The sequence below is a fragment of the Desmodus rotundus genome, chromosome 7 (genome assembly GCF_022682495.2).
Source record: "Desmodus rotundus isolate HL8 chromosome 7, HLdesRot8A.1, whole genome shotgun sequence".
NCBI classification, from domain to species: domain Eukaryota; kingdom Metazoa; phylum Chordata; class Mammalia; order Chiroptera; family Phyllostomidae; genus Desmodus; species Desmodus rotundus.
The window spans coordinates 48879443-48899668 of NC_071393.1; the positions used below are offsets into that span (position 1 = coordinate 48879443).

Genomic DNA, 20226 nt, shown 5'->3' on the forward strand with positions numbered 1-20226 from the left:
ACTGGAAAATAACCAGTCTTGGTGATGGGTTTTCTATGGTAGTGAAAACAGAAGATGGTGTCAAAAATTTTGGGTTAGGAGATAGAAATTTTGGGTATGGTAAGATACTGAGTTGAGGGTGAGTTACCAAATGGAGACCTCCTTCTGGGCAGCTGGGAGTAGAGGATTAAAGTTAGGTCAAGGCTAGATTTTAAATTTGGGGGTTAACATGGAAGTACTCACTGATTGATTATTTAAAAAAATATTTTTATTTATTGATTTTAGAGAGAGAGGAAGGAAGGGAGGGGGAGAAAGAGCAAGAATGAGAGAGAGAGAGAGAGCGAGAGAGAGCGAGAGAGCGGGCAAGAGATGCATTCATTGGTTGATTCTTGTGTGTGTCCTGACTGGGGATTGAACCTGCAACCTTGGCATAGCAGGACGATGCTCTGACCAACTGTACTGCCCTGCCAGGGCCACTAATTATTTTAATGTTAGTATTTTTTTTATTGACTTTTTAGTTTTAAATGTGGAAGAATATCTTTATTCTTACATACTTATGGTTTAATGTGTGAGCTTATCTTTGAGCATATCAAAATGTATTATGTTCTTATTTTGCAGACCTCAAGGGAAATAAAGATTTCAGGAGCTATTGGACCCTGTGTGTCTCTCAATTCTAAAGGACCCTGTGTGTCTGAAAATGTAAGTCACCTTTATTCTAAAAAGATAATATAGTTTAATTCTCATGACAGAGACCTGGGTTCAGCCTATAACATTCCTTTTAAAATTATTGTCTGGACTGAGTGTTTCCGTAGAATGTGGCTCAGCCTCCATTGGCATACCGCTGTTTGTGGCTGCTCTTTCTGAATACCCCTTCCCCTGTCCACCCCTAAATTAGAACTTCTGTACTGTCACTAGTCTTCTGTTTTTTATGTCTGAGTTACTCCTTGCCAGTGTACCTAAACAATAACAACAACAAATAAACTATGATTTGGAAATTTAGAGACTTCTGAAAATCAAAATTAATCCTGAAATTATTTTGTTGGTAGAATTTACAACAAAGTATCCAAATTAGACAGACTTGTTTTAATTCCTTTCTTCTTATTCCATCTATTGGCGGTATACTACACTTAAAATGGTAGGATTATGTTCTCTTGCTATAGAGCGGACGATGGGACCAATAACACAAAGTGGTTAATCATCTTAAAGTGACTGGGTTAAGAATTCATTTTAAGCAGTTTGCATGGTAGTTTTATATCTTAGAAATTTTCTTCAGTGTGAGACTGCCTAAATTATGTAACGCTGATCCAGAGAACCTGTATTCATATGTGCATATATTGTGTGTTAAGTCAATATCTCTGTACACATATCGAATAGTTGGATAGGATAATGTTGTAATTATTTCATTAAATGGTATATACTTTAAAGTCTACAATATGAAGAACTTGTTTCAATACTTATGCAGTTTACTTAGCAAAAATTTGAATCATTTTATAATTTCATTGTGTAAAAATTACTTTTCATGATATATTTTATGATTTAAAAAATTTTAAGTTTTAATATTCAATATATTTCTTAGAAAACCTCATAGTGGAGGTTTTCTTCTCTCCTTACACCTTGGTATATGTTATAGTACTAAATTATATCGTCTAGTTTTCAAACATACTGTGTTTTATTTTTACAGGAGATAGGAACGGGTGGCACTTGTCAATGGAAGATATGTGGACTTAGTCCCACTACAACCTTAGCTATATATTTTGAGGTTGTCAATCAGGTATGACTTTTTATATTTGAACATTGAAATGTGTGTTTGAACAAGTACTTAATTCAGACCATGAATATCTTGTATTTTCTCTTCCAGTAGTAAATATGACCCAAAGCTTAGTCTGTTTTGGAGTTTTTGTTTGTTATTTTCTATTTTTCAAAGCTAAAAACTTCTTGGTGAGAGGACATACTGTATTAGGAAGAAATGTCAGAGAAACCTACACATGCCCAGCTTAGTCTCAGGGTTTTTTTGAGTATAAAATTGAAGCATAAGGAAAATCCTAAATTTTGTTCCAGCTATGCATTTTTGTAATTTGGTATCTAGCTCCTGACTGTCACAAGGTATGTATAGGTAGTGATATAAATATCTGACAAGAGAGTTTTTTTTCTTTTGTTTAAAAAATATGGAACACTTCACAAATTTGCATGTCATCCTTGCAGATGGGCCATGCTAATGTTCTTTGTATCGTTCCAATTTTAGTATATGTGCTGCCGAATTGAGCACAAGAAAGCTTAATATGTCAAAATCCATAGAAAAAAATTGGAAGGTAAAGATTCCAATATTTGGAAAGATTTTTTTTCACTATAGGAGGAAATGATCACATTAATGATTTAATGTATAAATTACTGACTTACATACTAGTAGTTATTAAGCATAAAGTGAACTATAGACTGTTAATAATCAGTCTTCCTAAGACAGGTGCAGAAATTTTTTTTCTATCACTTAAAATTAGTGAAAAAGGTAATAGCTCTTAATTGACCAAAACAAACAAAACCAAAGGAAGAATACTGTCAAAAGGCACGAAGAAAGTTTTCCTGTTGACTACTTGCTACTTTTTTCTGAGGATCATTACTATAATCATTATCTCTTCTCATTAATAGTTTTCTGTTGGTCATCTGTTCATTATGTGATTATGTTCATAGAAGTTCTGTTTTCATTTTATATAGGACAGTAAGACTTAGCTTCTCTTTCCAATTACTATTAGGCAAAATTGCCTCATACTTTTCCTTATCTATTAATTTCTTTACACTTCTCCCTTCGTTTTATTTCACATCCTTCTGAATTATATACTACATGAAATTGATTTCCTAGTTGGACTCACTCCTCTTCTTATCCTATATCATTTATACCCTTTCCCAAATCCATTTTTTTTAATGTGGCATATTACAGTTGTTCTGTCTGTACTGTAAAAAACGTCATTCTAATTGACATTAGAATGCATTTTATTAGTGCTAGGATAGGCAGTCAATGACTGTATGACAAGAACATAATAGATTTTGCTTAGTTTTTACTCTTTTACTTCTACACAGCATAATGCTCCAATTCCTCAAGGAGGGCGTGGTGCAATTCAATTTGTGACTCAGTATCAGCATTCAAGTGGGCAGAGACGCATCCGAGTGACCACCATTGCAAGGAAGTAAGTTGTATTTGTTAGAGATTTAACTTACGTATCAAAACTATTCTGGGACTTGTGGCCAAGATGGAGGCGTAGCTAGACACACTGTGCCTCCTCGCACAACCAAAAGAAGGACAACAACAATTTAAAAACAAAAAACAACTGGAACTGACAGAAAATCGAACTGTATGGAAGTCCGACAACCAAGCAGATAAAGAAGAAACATTCATCCAGACCCATAGGAGAGGCAGAGACGGGCAGCAGGGCAGAGAGGACTCACAGCAAGGTGGTGGCTGGTGACCCAGAGCTCCAGTATGGGGGAAATAAAGCCTCAAACCACTGATTGAAAACACCTGTGGGGGTTGAGGCGTCAGCGGGAGAAACTCCCAGACTCACAGGAGAGTTCATTGGAGAGACCTGCAGGATCCTAGAACATACACAAACCCACCCACCTGGGAATCAGTACCAGAAGGGCCCAATTTGATTGTGGGTGGTGGGGGGAGTGACTGAAATCCGGCAGAGAGAGGAGCAAGCGCCATTGTTCCCCCACATACAGCACCACAATGCAGTGATGGGGGTTACCCCACCCTGGTGAACACCTAAGGCTCCTCCTCTTTACGTAACAGGCACACTAAGACACAAAAAATGGCCCAAATGGAAGAACAGATCAAAACTCCAGAAAAAACACAACTAATCAATGAAGAGATAGCCAACCTATCAGATGCACAGTTCAAAACACTGATAATCAGGATGCTCACAGAACTGGTTGAATTTGGTCGCAAATTAGATGAAAAAATGAAGGCTATGCTAAGTGAAACAAAGAAAGATGTACAGAGACCAATAGTGTTGGGAAGGAAACTGGAACTCAACAGTGTGGACCAGAAGGAAGAAAGAAACATCCAACCAGAAAAGAATGAAGAAACAAGAATTCAAAAAAATGAGGAGAGGCTTAGGAACCTCCAGGATATCTTGAAACATTCCAACATCTGAATTATTGGGGTACCAGAAGCAGAAGGGGAAGAGCAAAACATCGAATACTTATTTGAACAAATACTGAAGGAGAACTTGCCCAATCTCGCAAAGGAAATAGACTTTCCAGGAAGTCCAGGAAGCTCAGAGAGTTCCAAAGAAGCTGGACCCAAGGAGGAACACACCAAAGCACATCATAATTACATTAGCCAAGATTAAATAGAAGGAGAGAATCCTAGAAGCAGCAAGAGAAAAGGACACAGTTACCTACAAAGGGGTTCCCATAAGACTGTCAGCTGATTTCTCCAAAGAGACCTTACAGGCAAGAAGGGGCTGGAAAGAAGTATTCCAAGTCATGAAAGGCAACGACCTACATCCAAGATTGCTCTATCCAGCAAAGCTTTCATTTAGAATGGAAGGGCAGATAAAGTGCTTCTCAGAAAAGGTCAAGTTAAAGGAGTTCATCATCACCAAGCCCTTATTATATGACATGTTAAAGGGACTTAACTAAGAAAAAGAAGATAAAAAATATGAACAGTAAAAATGACAGCAAACTGACAGTTATTAACAAACACACCTAAAACCAAAACAAAAGCAAACTAAGCAAACAACTAGAACAGAAACAGAACCACAGAAATGGAGATCACATGGAGGGTTGTCAAGAGGGGAGTGGGAGGGGGAGAGGGGGGGAAAGGTACAGAGAATAAGTAGCATAGATGATAGGTGGAAAATAGACAGGGAGAGGGTAAGAATAGTGCAGGAAATGTAGAAGCCAAAGAACTTATAAGTATGACCCATGGACATGAACTATAGGGGGGGAAAGTGGGAGGGAGGGGGTGTGCAGGATGGAGTGGAGTGAAGGGGGGGAAATGGGACAACTGTAATAGCATAATCAATAAAATATATTTAAAACAAAGAAACAAAAAAATCTGGATTGTGCTCCTAAACTGGGTTCCTATTTGAATGACTAGAAAAATGCACATTTATGACTAATAGCGTTTTACTTCTTTCTAGCCAAGCTTAGTTGCTAAAATATTCATTATTAAGAACTGTAAAACAATTAAAAAATCTACTCCTAAGACACATTCTACAAAGTATTCTTTTATTTGCCTTATGCCCTGAAAGGAGAAAAGCTAACATTATCCCCTAATAGGCCATAATAATATATATGATGCATTATATAGATATGTAATAACAGCACAATAATTAATTGCATTACTTTTCAATTAAGGTTCTTAGCTACTTTTATCATTATATATTTTTTCAAGTGTTAAGTCATTTAATTCATTTATAAAACCTTTTTTTAGTATCTGCTTATAGATTGAGTACTTTGGGAGAGGTTGTGGAATGTAAAAGTCTTGAACATACTTGGTCTGCTGTATGATGATGTGGGACAGACCAGTCTTCAAAATATCTGCCGTGAAGGGCCAGTCCCCTCCCACCCCCACTCAATCCTTTGGAGACTACTACTTTTATTAAACAATACAGCGTATTAATAGAAAAATTAAAAAGCAATTCAAAATACAAGTGCCTGTTTTTTTATTAAATTCATCCGACATACAATTATTTTGTTAAATCACTCAAAAGTTTATAAACATTTACTCTTAGTTTCATTTCTTATTTCATTGTGAACTGTCAACTGGGTTCAAATGCCACACTTTGACTAGGACTGGTCAAGACTATGAAAGGGAAAGTGTCTTAACAGTTAATATTATAGGGTAGAGTTTTTGTGTATCATGGTTATGTCCTACCTTTGTTGAGATATTTACTGTTTCCAAAAGAGCATAATTAAGTACAGACTGAGATAATTCATAGTTGTCAGTTATTTGGAAAATATTAAAAAATTATTTGTTTATTTGAAACAAATTAAAAATAGAGGGAGAAGGATTTTGAAGATTTTAAAAATATTACTGTCTGCATTCCCTTGGGATCACTTCTTACAGCTTTGAATGATGTGAAAGTTGTCCGCCTTTGCAAGAAGTCTCTAAGTACTGCAGACTGACGTAGAGTCAAGTACTTTAGAACTGGGGTCGGCTGACGTATACAGAATGCTGCCAGTGAGACAGTAAACACTGTTGGTGGGTCTACCCAGGATCAGTTTGATGGGTTGGATTTATAGAAAATGTTAATTTAATAAATTACTGCTATTTTATACATAATATTAAATCAATCACTTAGAATAAAATTTTCACTTATCAACTTGTAATTTGTTTTAGTTGGTATATTAACATGGAGAAAAAAGAATACATAATGATTTTATTTATTTTTTATTTTTATTTTTTAAAAATAAAAAAAGATTTTATTTATTTATTTTCAGAGAAAGGTGAAGGGAAGGAGTAAGAGAGGCAGAGAAACATCAATGGGTTGCCTCTTGCATGTCCCCAATGGGGACCTGTCCCATAAGCTATGCACGTGACCTGACTGACCTTTTGGTTCCCAGGCTGGTTCTCAATCCACTGAGCCATACCAGCTGGGGTTACATAAAGATTTTAATTATGTAATTTTTATCAGTAGAAATTGAATTAAAGACCAATGAGGCTAAATAATGTTACTAAACAAGGAATGGGTTAACAGTGAGATCAAGGAAGAAATCAAAAGATATCTTGAAACAAATGAAAATGACAGCACAGCAAATGCCAAATCTGTGGGACATAGCAAAAGCAGTCCTAAGAGGGAAGTTTATAGCGTTATAGGCCTATCTCAAGAAATAAAAAACTTAAATATACAATCTAACCTTACACTTAACGGAACTTGAAAAAGAAAAACAAAGCCCAGAGTGAGCAGAAAAGAGGAAATAATAAAAATCAGAGCAGAAAAAAAGGAAATAGAATCTAAAAAAGCATTACAAAAGATCAATGAAACCAAGAACGGCTTCTTTGAAAAGATAAACAAGATTGACAAACCTTTAACCAGACTTAGTAAGAAAAAACAAGAGAGGACTGAAAGAAATAAAATCAGAAATGAAAGAAAAGTAACAACTGACACCAAAAATAAAGGATTGTAAGCTGATATTACAAACAACTATATGTACAAACTGGACAATCTGGATGAAATAGATAAATTGCTAGAAAACCGCACTCTTCCAAAACTGAATCAGGAAGAATCAGATAATCTGATAAGACAGATAACAACTACTGAAATTGAAGCAGCAATCAAAAAACCCGCTTCATAGGTGAATTTTACCAAAGATTTAAAGAAGAACTATAAAGGGACTAAATGGTAATGAAAAAAATTACAATAGAGATTAAATTAAAAGATAAAACAGCCTAGAGATGTGAAAAAAATATAAAGAAAAACTAACTCCTATCCTTCTCAAACTATTCCAAATATTCAAGAAGAGTGAAGACTCCAAACTCTCTTTACAAGGCCAGTATTGTCCTAATCTCAAAACCAGGTAAAGACACAGCAAAGAAAATTACAGGCCATATCTCTGGTGAACATACATGTTAAAATATCAGAAAGATTTTGGCGATTTAGATCCAGCGATATATTAAAAGATCATACACCACGATTAAGTGGGTTTCATCCCAGGGATGCAAGGATGGTACAATATTCTTAAATCAATAAACATAACACACCATGTAAAAATTGTAGGACAAAAGTCACAAGGTCATATCAATTGATGCTGAAAAAGCATTTGATAAAATCTAGCACCCAGTTATGATAAAACACACACAGCAAAGTGGGAATAGAGGGAGTATTCCTCAACATATTAAAGGCCATATATGAGAAACCTACAGCCAACATCACACTCAACAGGCAAAAACTAAAAGCTTTCCCTTTAAGATGAAACAAGACAAGGGTATCTGCTTTCACTTCTCTTATTCAACATAATACTGGAAGTTCCAGCCATAGTGATCAGAAAAGGAAAAGAAGTAAAAGGCATCCAAATTGGAAAGGAGGAAGTAAACTGTCATTATTGCAGACAACGTGATAGTGTGCTTTGATAGCAGGGGTGTCAAATCTTTTGCGGTTGCCTTCAAAGGGCCAAAAGTAATTTTAGGACTGTATAAATGTAACAACTCCTTAATTAGGGGCAAGGAGCTTGGTGCTGCCACTGTGTAGAAACAAAGTGCTGGGCCAGATAAGACAAGGTGGAGGGCTGGATTTGGCCCGTGGGCCTTGTGTTTGCCACCTGTGCCCTGTAGTCTCCACCAAAAAATTACTCAACCTAATAAGTGAATTTGACAAAACAGTGGGATACAAAGTCGATATTCAGAAATCAAAGGCATTTTTCTACACCAACAATGAAATAGCAGGAACAGAAATCAGGAAAAAAATCCCATTACTATAGCAAGAAGAAAAATAAAGTACCTAGGAATAAATTTAACCAAGGAAGTAAAAGATCTGTACTCAGAAAAGTACATAACACTGAAGAAAGAAATTGAGGAAGATACAAATAAACAGAAGCTTATACCTTGTTCATGCATTGGAATAATTAACATCATTAAAATCTCCATGTTACCCAAAGCAATCTACAGATTCAGTGCAATTCCTATTAAAACACCAATGGCATATTTCACAAAACTAGAACAAATACTTCAAAAATTTATATCGAACCAAAAAAGATCCCAAATAGCCTTAGCAATCTTGAGAAAGAACAGAGTAGGAGGGCTGACAATACCTGATACCAAACTATACTACAAGACCATTATAATCAAAATGTCTGGTACTGGCATAAGAACAGACATAGATCAATGGAACAGAATAGAGAGCCCAGAAATAAACCTATATCTCTGTGGTAAATTAATATTTGACAAAGGGGTCATAAACATACAATAGAGTAAAAATAGCCTCTTCAATAAATGACATTGGAATAACTGGACTGGTACATGCAAAAAGAAAAACAAAAACAACCCCCCCCAAAAAAAACCTCAACTACCAACTTACACCATACACCAGAATGAACTCAAAATGGATAAAAGACTTAAATATACATTGTGACACCATAAAAGTCCTAGAGGAAAACATAAGCAGTAAGATTTCAGATATCCCACACAGCAGTATTTTTGCTGATATATCTCATAGGGCAAGGGAAATAAAGGAAAAAAAATAAACAAATGGGACTACATAAAATTAAAAACTTTCTGCATGGCGAAAGAAAGCAAAAAGGGAACTGACTGTATGGTAGAACATATTTTCCAATGATAATTATATCAGACAAGGGTTTGATCTCCAAAATACATAAAGAGCTCATACAACTCCACACCAGGAAGACAGACAATCCAATTAAACAATGGGCAAAGGACCTGAATAGACACCTCTCCAAGGAGGACAGACAGATGGCCCATAGATATGTGAAAAGATGCTCAACATCACTAGAGATGCAAATTAAAACCACAATGACATATCACCACACAACTGTCAGAATGGCCATCATTAATAAATCAACAAATAAGTGCTGGCGAGGATGTGGAGAAAAGGGAACCCTAGCGCATTATTGGTGGGAATGTAGACTGGTACAGCCACTGTGGGAAACAGTATGGAATTTCCTCAAAAAAAACCAAAACAAAACCCAAAACTAAAAATGGAACTGCCTTTTGACCCCGCAGTTCTACTGCTGGGAATATTTGCTAGAATCCTGGATCACCAAGTCAAAAGAACTTATTCACCCCTGTATCATAGCAGTGCAATTTACAATAGCCAAGTGCTAGAAACAGCTTAAGTGCCCATCAGTAAATGAGGGGGTCAAAAGACTCTCTTACGTTTACACAGTGAAATTCTATGCAGCAGCAAAAAAAAAAGAAGGAATTCCTACCTTTTGCAACACAATGGGTGGACCTGGAGACTATTATGCTAAATTAAATAAGCCAGTCTGTGAAAGAGAAATACGATACGATCTCAACTATAAGAGGAATCTAATGAACAAAATCAACTAATGAGTGAAACAGAACCAGAGGCATGGAAATGTGGAATAGACTGACGGCGGACAGAAGGGAGGTGGGAGGGGCATTATGGTGAAAGAATGGGAAGGGACTAGTCAAAGAACATGTATGAATGACACATGGAGATGAACAACGGTATGGTGATTGACTGGGAGTGGGGACTGGGCTGGGCGGAGGAGGACAAAGGGGGAATAATTGGGACAATTGTAATAGAATAACAAAAATGAAAAAAAAAAGAAATTCAAGTAGTAATCAGAAAACATTCATAAAAGCCCTGAGCTGGATGGCTTCATAAGTGAATTTTACCTAACATTCAAAGAAGAACTAACATCCATCCTTCTCACACTATTCCAAAAAAGTCAAGAGGAGAGAAAACTCTCTAGCTCATTTTACCTGGCCAGCATTTTCCTAATCCTGAAAACAAAGACACCGAAGGAAAGGACAGTATCCTTGATGAACATAGATGCTAAAATTCTTCAGAAGGTAGTAGCAAATTGGAGCCAGCAATACATTGAAAAGGTCATACATACACCATTAGCAAGTGGAATTTACTCTGGTGATGCAAGTTTGGTAGAATATCCAAATAATAAATGTAAAACACTACATAAATAAAATGAAGGATAAAAACCGCTCGATTATATTAATAGATACAGAAAGAGCACTTGATAAAATCTAGCACCCATTTATGATAAAAGCTCTCAGCAAAGTGGGAAGATAGGGAACATATCTCAATGTAATAAAGGCCATAGATGACAAATCCACAGTCAACATCCTACTCAACAGGCAGAAACTTCAAGTGTTTCTCTTAGGATTAAGAACAAAACAGGAATATCCACTTTCACCTTTTCTTACTCAACATAGTACTGGAAGTCCTAGCTACAGCAGTCACACAAGAAGAAGAAATCAAAGGCATCCACATTGGAAAGGAAGAGGTAAAACTCATTATTTGCAGACCACACAATGCTGTATCCCTAAAGATTCCACCAAAAAAACTACTAGAACTGATAAATGAATATAGTAAAGTAGCAGGAAACAAAATAAACATCCAGAAATCAGTTGAATTTTTATACACCAACAATGAACTATCAAAAAGGGAAACTTTAAAAACAACTTCATTCACAATTTCTTGAAAAAGAATAAAATGCCTTGGAGTAAATTTAATTAAGAATGTAAAAAATCTGTTTTTGGAAAATTATAAGACATCGAAGAAAGAAATTGAAGAAGATAGTGTAAGTGGAAGCATCTTCATGGATATGGAGAATTAACATCATTAAAATCTCCATACTGCGTAAAGTAATTACTATAGAGTCAGTGCATTTCCTTTCAAGATACCAGCGGTGTATTTCACAGAACTAGAACAAATATTCCAAAAATTTATATGGAACCAAAAATTCCTTGAATAACCACAGCAATCTTGAGCAAGAAGAACAAAGTTGCAAAAATCATACTACCTGATATCAAACTATACTACAAGGCCATAGTAATTAAGACAGCATGATACTGGCATAAAAACAGACATATATGCAGTGGAACAGAATAGAGAGCTCAGAAGTAAACCCACACTTTTACGGTCTATTTGACAAAGCAGGCAAGAACATACAATGGAGTAAAGATAGTCTACTCAATAAATGGTGTTTGCAAAGTTGGACATATGCATGCAGAAAATTGAAATTAGATGATTTCCTTAAACCACACACAAGAATAAATTCAAAATGGATAAAAGATTTAAATGTAAGTTGTAAAAACATAAAAATCCTAGAAGAAAAGATAAACAGTAAAATCTCAGACATTTTTTCGCAGAATATTTTTTTCCTGATATATCTCCTCAGGCAAGAAAAACATAAGAGAAAATAAGCAAATGGGACTATATCAAACTAAAAAGTTCTCATGTAGCAAGGGAAACCATCAACAAAATGAAAAGACAACCCACTGAATGGGAGAACATATTTGCCAATGATACATCTGATAAGGGGTTAATATCCAAAATTTGTAAAGACCTTATAAAAACACCAAAAACAGAAACAATCAAGTTTAAAAAATGGGAGAAGAACCTGAATAGACACTTCTCCAAAGAGGACATACGCATGACCAATAGACATATGAAAAGATGCACAATATCACTAATCATTGGAGGAACACAAACTAAAACCACAATGAGATATCACCTCATTCCTGCCTGAATGGCTATCATTAATAAATCATTTAAAAACCAGTGTTGGTGAGGAAGGAGAGAAAAGGGGACTCTAGTGCACTGTTGGTGGGAATGCAGACTGGTGCAGTTGCTGGGGAAAGCAGTATGGATTTACTTTACTCAAAAAATTAAAAATGCAACACCTTATGACCCAGCAATCCCACTTCTGGGAATATATCCAGAGAAACCCAAAACACTAATTCAAAAGAATATATGCACCGTTATGTTCATAGCAGCATTATTTATAATAACCAAGATACGGATGCAGCCCAAGGGGCCACCAGTAGATGAGTGGATACAAAAGTGGTGGTACATCTACGCAATGGACTACTACTCGGCCGTAAAAAAGAAGGAACTCTTTTCATGACAGCATGGATGGACCTGGGGGTATTATGCTAAGTGAAATAAGCCAGTTAGAGAAAGACAAGTACAATATTATTTCACTTATATGTGGAATCTAAAGAACAAACAAAAGAAACAGATTTATAGACACAGAGAACAAGACTCGCAGCTTTCCGAGGGGATGGAGGTCTGGGGACAGGTAAAAAAGTTGAATGTATTAAGCAAACAAAACAAACAAACAAAAAACCCTTGTGGACACAGACAAGAGTGTGGTGATTACCTGAGGAAAATGGGGTGAGAGGAGGTAGAAGAGGGTAAAGGAAGGATAAATGGTGATGGAAGGAGACTTGATTTGGGCTTGTGAACACACAGTACAAGATATAGATGCTGTATTACAGAATTATACACCTGAACTCTATAATTTTATTAAGTACTGTTACCCCCAAAATAAAAAGAGACCAATGAGAAAAAAATTTTGATAATTTATTCATCTTCCAGTTCAGTGAATGAGTTACTTAGATTGGGAATAAACCTTTATTTTTGTATTCCCATATTTCTGCTTTTACAGAATTAAAGAAAGAAAAATTTAAAGTCCGAGATAGAGATTTGTATATCTATGTGCATAAGCACACACACAAAACCTCCTTTTATTTTAACTTGTAAAAATCTTAATGTTTTAAGGAATGTGTTTGGAGAGCTACCTTTACAATTACTTTAGAAGATTACACTAGGGTTGGACATATTTTTGAAAAACAATGAATGTTGCACCGAAACTGCTATTAGTAATTTTTTTAAATACCAATTTCTCTAGGTAATGATGGAATTTTGAAATATTGGAGTAATTATCTGTACCTTTTTAATTTAAATATGTGTGAAAGCCAACTGTGATATCATGAACCTAATAATTTGGGAGCATTTCTTTGCTTTCTTCTTGTTTTTAGCTGGGCAGATGCTCAAACGCAAATCCAAAACATTGCTGCATCTTTTGACCAGGAGGCAGCGGCCATTCTTATGGCCAGGCTGGCTATATACAGAGCAGAAACAGAGGAAGGGCCAGATGTGCTTAGGTGGCTGGACAGACAGCTCATTCGGCTGGTAAGAAATGGACATTGTGCTTTTCTAAACCTGTATGCCTTTATTTGTAGTAAATATTTGTTGCCGATGATCTCTTTGGAAGTTTTAACAGTGTAACTGAAAGACTGTATGAGGGACTCCTGTTCAACTTGCTGAAAAAGACATAATATTGAGTAGAAGAATTTATGTATCTCTTCCATTAACTAAAGTCCCTTTTATCCTGAAAATGAAAGTGACACTTATCCTGAAAACGAAAGTGACACTTATATAGCATCTTACTTTTCATTTGGCTGGTGTCACATTAGTTCCTAACATAATACTAAATTACTGTAACTGTTTTTACTGCGGTTTTTTTTTTTGTATTGCTTTTGCATTGCTGTTTGCATTGCATTTTTTTCATTACTGTTGTTTTAGTTTTCTATTTTCATTTTAATGGAAATTTTTAAGAGAAATTATTTGGCATATAAAAATATACATATTTAGTTAATTATAGAAACACATAGACAAGTCTTGTTTATCTGGATCTAGATTACCAAGTTTGTGTTAGTGAAGTTATGGGTGAAGATTGGTTTTTAACATGTCAGGAACCTATTACTTACACTGTGACCTAGAGTTTAATTATGTTTGTTTCCTAATGCTCCATTTTTACTCAACAACTTTTTCTTTTTGATTTAATATTTATTGTATTTTTTCCCCATTACCTTTTAGTCCCCTAATACCTCCCTCCTTCCAGCAATCTACACACCATTGTTTATGTCCGTGAGTCCTTTTTCCTTTTTGCTCAAACCCTCCGCCCCCTAAGCTCACCCCCCCCACCTCAGCTATCATCTGCTCTCCATCTGTGAGTCTGTCCCCGTTTTCCTGGTTAGTTCAGTTTGTTCATTAGATTACACATATGAGTGAAATCATATGGTATTTGTCTTTCCTTGACTGGCCTGTTATTTCTTTTGTTGAGCCATTGGCTCAGACACCCTGTTGAGAACTCTGCTAAGCTATTGGATTTCTATTTGTCAGGAGGTATCTGTGCTCCTTGTCTAGATTTTCATACAGTTTTAAAAACATTCTTGAATGAACTAATCTCAGTTTAAGAAAGTTAGCCATTTTTGTAGCATCATTCAGAACGTTTTGTTTCATTTCATCTCTAAGAGTGTTTTTACACTAGCCACTCTGTGAAGAAAGCAGTGTTAGTACAATGTTGGCACGTCTTTTTTTTTTTTTTTAGCAAGAGACATAAACCTCTCACAGGGTCAACCATTGATTATACACACACCATCACTACAAATACCAACACAGTCCCTTCAAGATAGATATTTTGTCCCCAGATAGGAAAATGACATGCCATGGGTGAAATCCATTGACTCATCAACTTGAATAGAGAGGCTGTTACTTTTCAACTAATTACACAAACCTCTCAGCATCATGTGACATGTTATCAATGCATTTACTTATTGTATTGTTTTAAGATAGAACCTTTTCAGTTTCTCAGATTGCATCTTGTCCCAGCATTTTACTTAACGGCAGTTTTACCTGTTGGCATTATTAGCATTATCAGGTTCTCACCAACGGTGTGACTTTTCCTTTTGTGGGTAATAGGTTGTGCTCTGAAATGGCTTGCTTCCTGAGCCTTTTCACTTTATTGTTTTGAGGTTATAAAAGCTGTTTGAAGGAATCAGTACCTATATTTGTCAAGTGGCTGTGATTCATAGTAAAGTGCTTTTTCCCTTTTGCTGGAGCTGTTACTGCCTTTGTAGATGATCACATATGACACAAAATTGAATAGTACGACTTGGGTTATCTGCCCATGTAAAAACCACTGATAAGCAGCTTTCATTGTAAAGATGGACTTTTTCTGTGTCCCTTCTTGCATGATTTAGTGAAATGACTCAGAGTGGTTATAATTCTTTAGAATTCTCTTAGGATTATGTCGGGAATCTTTCTCTTCTATATTACACTTCAGTTTCAAAAATTACTGTATTGTTTGATACGCTTGTAAAACACAAATGCATACACTAATAAAATATAAAACAGAATGGCTTTGTAAATAACTAAATGAGTCAGTTGCAAAAGAAATTCAAAATTATAAAAACCTGACAGTACAATTCACTCCTAATTCACACATCCTGTAGTTGGCAGCATTTACCACAGCAGCAAGGCTGCTGGGGCTAGAGGACAGCTGAGTCATGGTATAATGAAAATTTTACCCTGATCTTCTGTTGCAAGAGTATAGCTTGTCTGTTCTCATAAGTCAGTTGGCATCGGTGTGTAAGAGGAAGTTGGTGGAGGTAATTTGGGAGGGAGAGGCTGATGCTGTCAGACTACTCCCCTGCTTCCTGTGCAAAACAGCTGTCACCAATTATCTGTTTCCCTTGTGTCAAATGCTGAGAAAGGAGTTATCCAAATGAACGCTGTCCTACTGTGTGCTGCCACACGGGACTGAAAGATTTCTAAAGAAATTGCTAACAGGATAACTTGGAAACTGTCCATGACTATGGCAGGTATCCTATGTTATGCAAAGTTTAAAAAATATTTTTTAAAAAATCAGTCTCTTATAGAATCCCTAGTGACAAAGAACCCCTCACATATGGTAAAAGTGGTGAGAATATGATGATATTTAAATTTTTTTCTTTCTTAAATTATATTTTATTGATTATGCTGTTATAGTTATCTCAATTTTTCCCTCTTTGCCCCCCTCCTCTCAGCAGCCCTCACTCCCTCAGGCAATCACCACACCTTTGTTCATGTCCTTGAGTCACACATATAAGTTCTTTGGCTTCTCCATTTCCTATACTGTACGTTACGTTCCCATGACTGTTCTGTAATGACCAATTTGTGCTTCATCCCTTCACCTTTTCACCTATTCCCCCAACTCCCCCTCCCATCTGTAATCATCAAACCATTTCCCATATCTGTGATTCTGTTTCTGTTCTGCATGTTTGCTTAGTTTGTTTTTTAGATTCAATTGTTGATAGATATGTATTTATTGCCATTTTAATGTTCATAGTTTTAATCATCTTTTTCATAGGTAAGCCCCTTTAACATTTCATATAATGATGGTTTGGTGATTATGAACTCCTTTAGCTTTTTCTTGTCTAGGAAACTCTTTATCTGCCCTTTGATTCTAAATGATAGTTTTGCTGGATAGAGTAATCTAGGTTGTAGGTCTGCTTTTTATCACTTTGAATGTTTCTTGCCAATCCCTTCCAGCAGCCTGCAAAGTTTCTTTTGAGCAATTAGCCGACAGTCTTATGGGAACTCCCTTGTATGTAACTACCTGCTTTTCTCTTGCTGCTTTTAAGATTCTCTCTTTATCTTTCACCTTTGGCATTTTAATTATGATGTGTGTTGGAGCATGCTTCTTTGTGTCCATCTTGTTATGGACTCCTTGCTTCCTGGACTTGCATGTCTATTTCCTTCACCAAATTAGGGAAGTTTTCTTTCATTATTTTTTCAGATAGATTTCCAATTTCTTGCTCTTTCTCTTCTCCTTCTGGTAACCCTGTGATGTGAATGCTGGTGTGCTTGAAGTTGCCCCAGAAGCTCCTTATACTATCCTTGTATTTTTGGATTCTTTTCTTGTTTTTCTGATTGGTTGTTTTTTTCTTCCTTATGTTTCAAATCATTGATTTGATTCTCAGCTTCATCCACTCTACTGTTGCTTGCCTGTAAATTGGTCATTTCAATTAGAGTATCCTTTATTTCTGACTGATCTTTTTTTACGCTGTTGTGGTACTTGCCAAGTTCCTTGAGCATCCTATAACCAGTATTTTGAACTCTGCATCTGAAAAATTGCTTATCTACATTTTGTTTAGTTCTTTTTCTGAAATTTTGTTCTGTTCTTTTATTTGGGCCATGCTTTTTTGTCTCCTCTTTTTGGCAGCCTTTCCATGTTTGTTTCTATGTATTAGGTAGAGCTGCTTTGACTCCATGTCTTGGTAGTGTGGCCTAATGTAGTAAGTGCCCTGTAGGATCCAGTGGCACAGCCTCCCCTATCGCCCAAGCTGGGTACTCAGAGGTATGCCCTCCCTGTGGGCTGTGTAGTTGAGCCTTGATTACTCTTGCAGGCCAATGGGCAGCTGCAAGTACTGGCTGTGACCACTGACAGCCAACCTCTGTGCTCTGTGGAGGATCATCCATGCAGTGGCCCACTCTATAGAGCCAGTTTTACTTCATCACGGCTCAGGTGCTTGCTTGTGTTCCGTCTGGGGCTACTTGGTATAAGCTATATTGTGATCTATAGCTGGCTGCTTCTTGTGCTGGGCTTGGAGGTGCCCTAGCAAGGCTGGATTGTAAACCAAGGCCTGGTGCTGCTAGTGTTGGGCCTGGGGCCACTTAGTAAGGTACAGAAGCTGGCTGAAGCCAGCTGCTGCTTGTTTGAGAGGATTTAGGAAGATCAGAAGCATAAGCCAAGACAAGTCATCCATATGGAAAAGCCATGGTTAACTGCTTGGTAGGACTGTAAGTTGGGTGGGGCAGAGTGTCTGGGAATATCAGGGCAGGGGAAACAGTGTGAGCCAGGTTTTGGAGTCTCAGATATGGTGCCGTGCACTCTGTGGTTCTGTGCGGGGAGAGCTCAGAAGAAGAGCTTTGGCTTCTGCCAGTACTTCTGTCTGGGAGAAAGCTTTCCCCCAGCTCTTGCCCTGTTGCCTCTCCATAGGCCACTGGTGCTTTCAAGCTGCCACCAGGTGCTCAGCGGGAGTGAGTCTGAGTAAGTCCGTGTATGGGCCCTTTTAGAGGAACTGCCTGGGAATCTAGCAGTTTGTTCCACTGCCTCAATCTCCATTGGTTTTTACAGTCAGAAGCCATGGGGACTTACCTTTCTGGCACTGGAACCCTGGGCTGGAGGTTCTGGTATGAAACTGGGACCCCTCATTCTGGACATACCCCTCCTGATTTTTATCCACCACACATGGGTGTGGGACCAGCCTGTTCCACGTCTCTGCCCCTCTGCCCCTCCTACCAGTCTGGTTTCTTCTTTACTTCCATGGTTGCAGGACCTCTATTTACTCGATTTGTTGCAGTTCTGTGTGATGGTTGTTGTATAGTTTACTTGTAATTATGATGTGGTTGTCCGAGGAGGCAAGCTGTGTTTACCTAGGCTGCCATCTTGGAGATCTCTGCATTTTTTTTCCCTTGAATAGATTGAATCTAATTAGTGTACAATTGAATTGAAGCTTCAGGTGATGACAAATGAATCTTGGTTAGAGAAGCTATGCTAAGTAGTTACAATAATATAGTGTAGACTCATTTTTTTGTACTGATTCCATACTGCTGAATTTTTCATCTATAACAGCTACACAAATAGAGAGAGGCTTAATATCTTTTAGGTACTACACTTTTCTAAGTTGTTTTTCTAGTGAAAAATCTGTGAAATTATACTAACAAACGTCTTTGCCTTGATTTGGCATGGTGAATACACTTTTCCTTGATGATTCAGAGTAATGTTAATTAAAAATAAGCGTCTGTTTAAAAACAGTTTTTTTAGATAATGAGCATTATATGGCCAAATTGGTGCTGGTGCTACGCTTGCTTCCGACACCTTAATAAATGCTCTTGCTCCCCTTGGTCAGCATCACTTAAGGCACTAGTAGCAACATGCGATTGGACACCTCCATTCTCAGTGTGTTGTTGGTCACCTTCGTGTCCAGCTTCATGGATCTTTTCCTTACTTTTTTGACTCTTGACCTTTTTTGTTGAACGACATTCTCTTACAACTCAAAATTGGTAGTTGATTTTTTTTTTTCCATCTTTGTCCTTTGATTTACCACTAACCACTGATTGTGTTTTCCCTTTAGCTGTGCTGCTAGCCTAGTGGTTAAACACTTTATCGGATTAGTCTTGGCCTAGGAAGTTTCTCATAACACACTTGGGGCTTTCCTTGCCAATTTTACACAAGCCAGTTTTTCCTTCCTATACCAGTGGGACCAAGCCTTTTAGTTGTGCTGTTTCTAAGGTGACCACTTTTGTCATTATCATTTTCTTTATTTTTTTCTCTTTTGTTACTTTATTTAAACCCCACAATAATCTTTTGAGGTTGGTGCTAGAATTCCACAGTCGGTAATGGGAGTTAAGTGATCTGGCCATTAGTTTGTGCCTGAGCTGGGATTGGTTGGGGGATCTGAGAGCTCTTCCTCTGAGCCCAAGGCCGGCCCTTGGTAGAGAGCTGGTTCCCCTTTCACTCTGCAGCCTTAGCTGGGTCTCTTTCAGAGGTACCCAGTTTGAGGCACCAGGAAGGCCCTTCAGGTCCTAGATGCTTCCTTTCCCTTCCCAGTACTTGCTGCTCCACTGGGAATGCCTGTCAAGTCTCCAGTCTCCATCCTTTGATTTAAGGCAGAATTTTCCAAGCCACAGTTTGAAAGAATTCTCTATAGGAGATTATTGAGTAATATATAAGGAGGAATGGGGTCTACTTTCAACTATGTTTGGGAAAAGTAACACATGAGGATAAATGGATAAAGTTGACAAATATATTCTACGTTTTGAAGTATTTAAGGGCACTACGCTAAATCCTAACACAGCTCTCATAAGAGGATTTGACCTCAGTCATTTCCTTTAGAAATCATTACATCAACCTTTTTTTTTTTTATTGTGTTATGATTCCCAGGAGCACTCACTTTTAAAGATGGTAAAG

General features: G+C 37.0%; 1 protein-coding gene and 1 non-coding gene across 2 annotated transcripts in view; one reads left to right on the forward strand and one right to left on the reverse strand.

Annotated features, from left to right (window-relative positions):
• SEC23A (SEC23 homolog A, COPII coat complex component) overlaps positions 1–20226 on the forward strand; it is a 61910-nt gene that overhangs the window by 23725 nt on the left and 17959 nt on the right. Inside the window, exons 11-14 of the mRNA XM_024551294.3 lie at positions 598–678; positions 1661–1750; positions 3052–3158; positions 13466–13619. Coding sequence (XP_024407062.1) covers positions 598–678; positions 1661–1750; positions 3052–3158; positions 13466–13619 — 432 coding nt within the window. The remainder of the gene's footprint in view (positions 1–597; positions 679–1660; positions 1751–3051; positions 3159–13465; positions 13620–20226) is intronic.
• LOC112296614 (U6 spliceosomal RNA) lies at positions 2139–2245 on the reverse strand. The gene has a single exon (XR_002973941.1). It is a non-coding gene; the product is annotated as a U6 spliceosomal RNA (small nuclear RNA).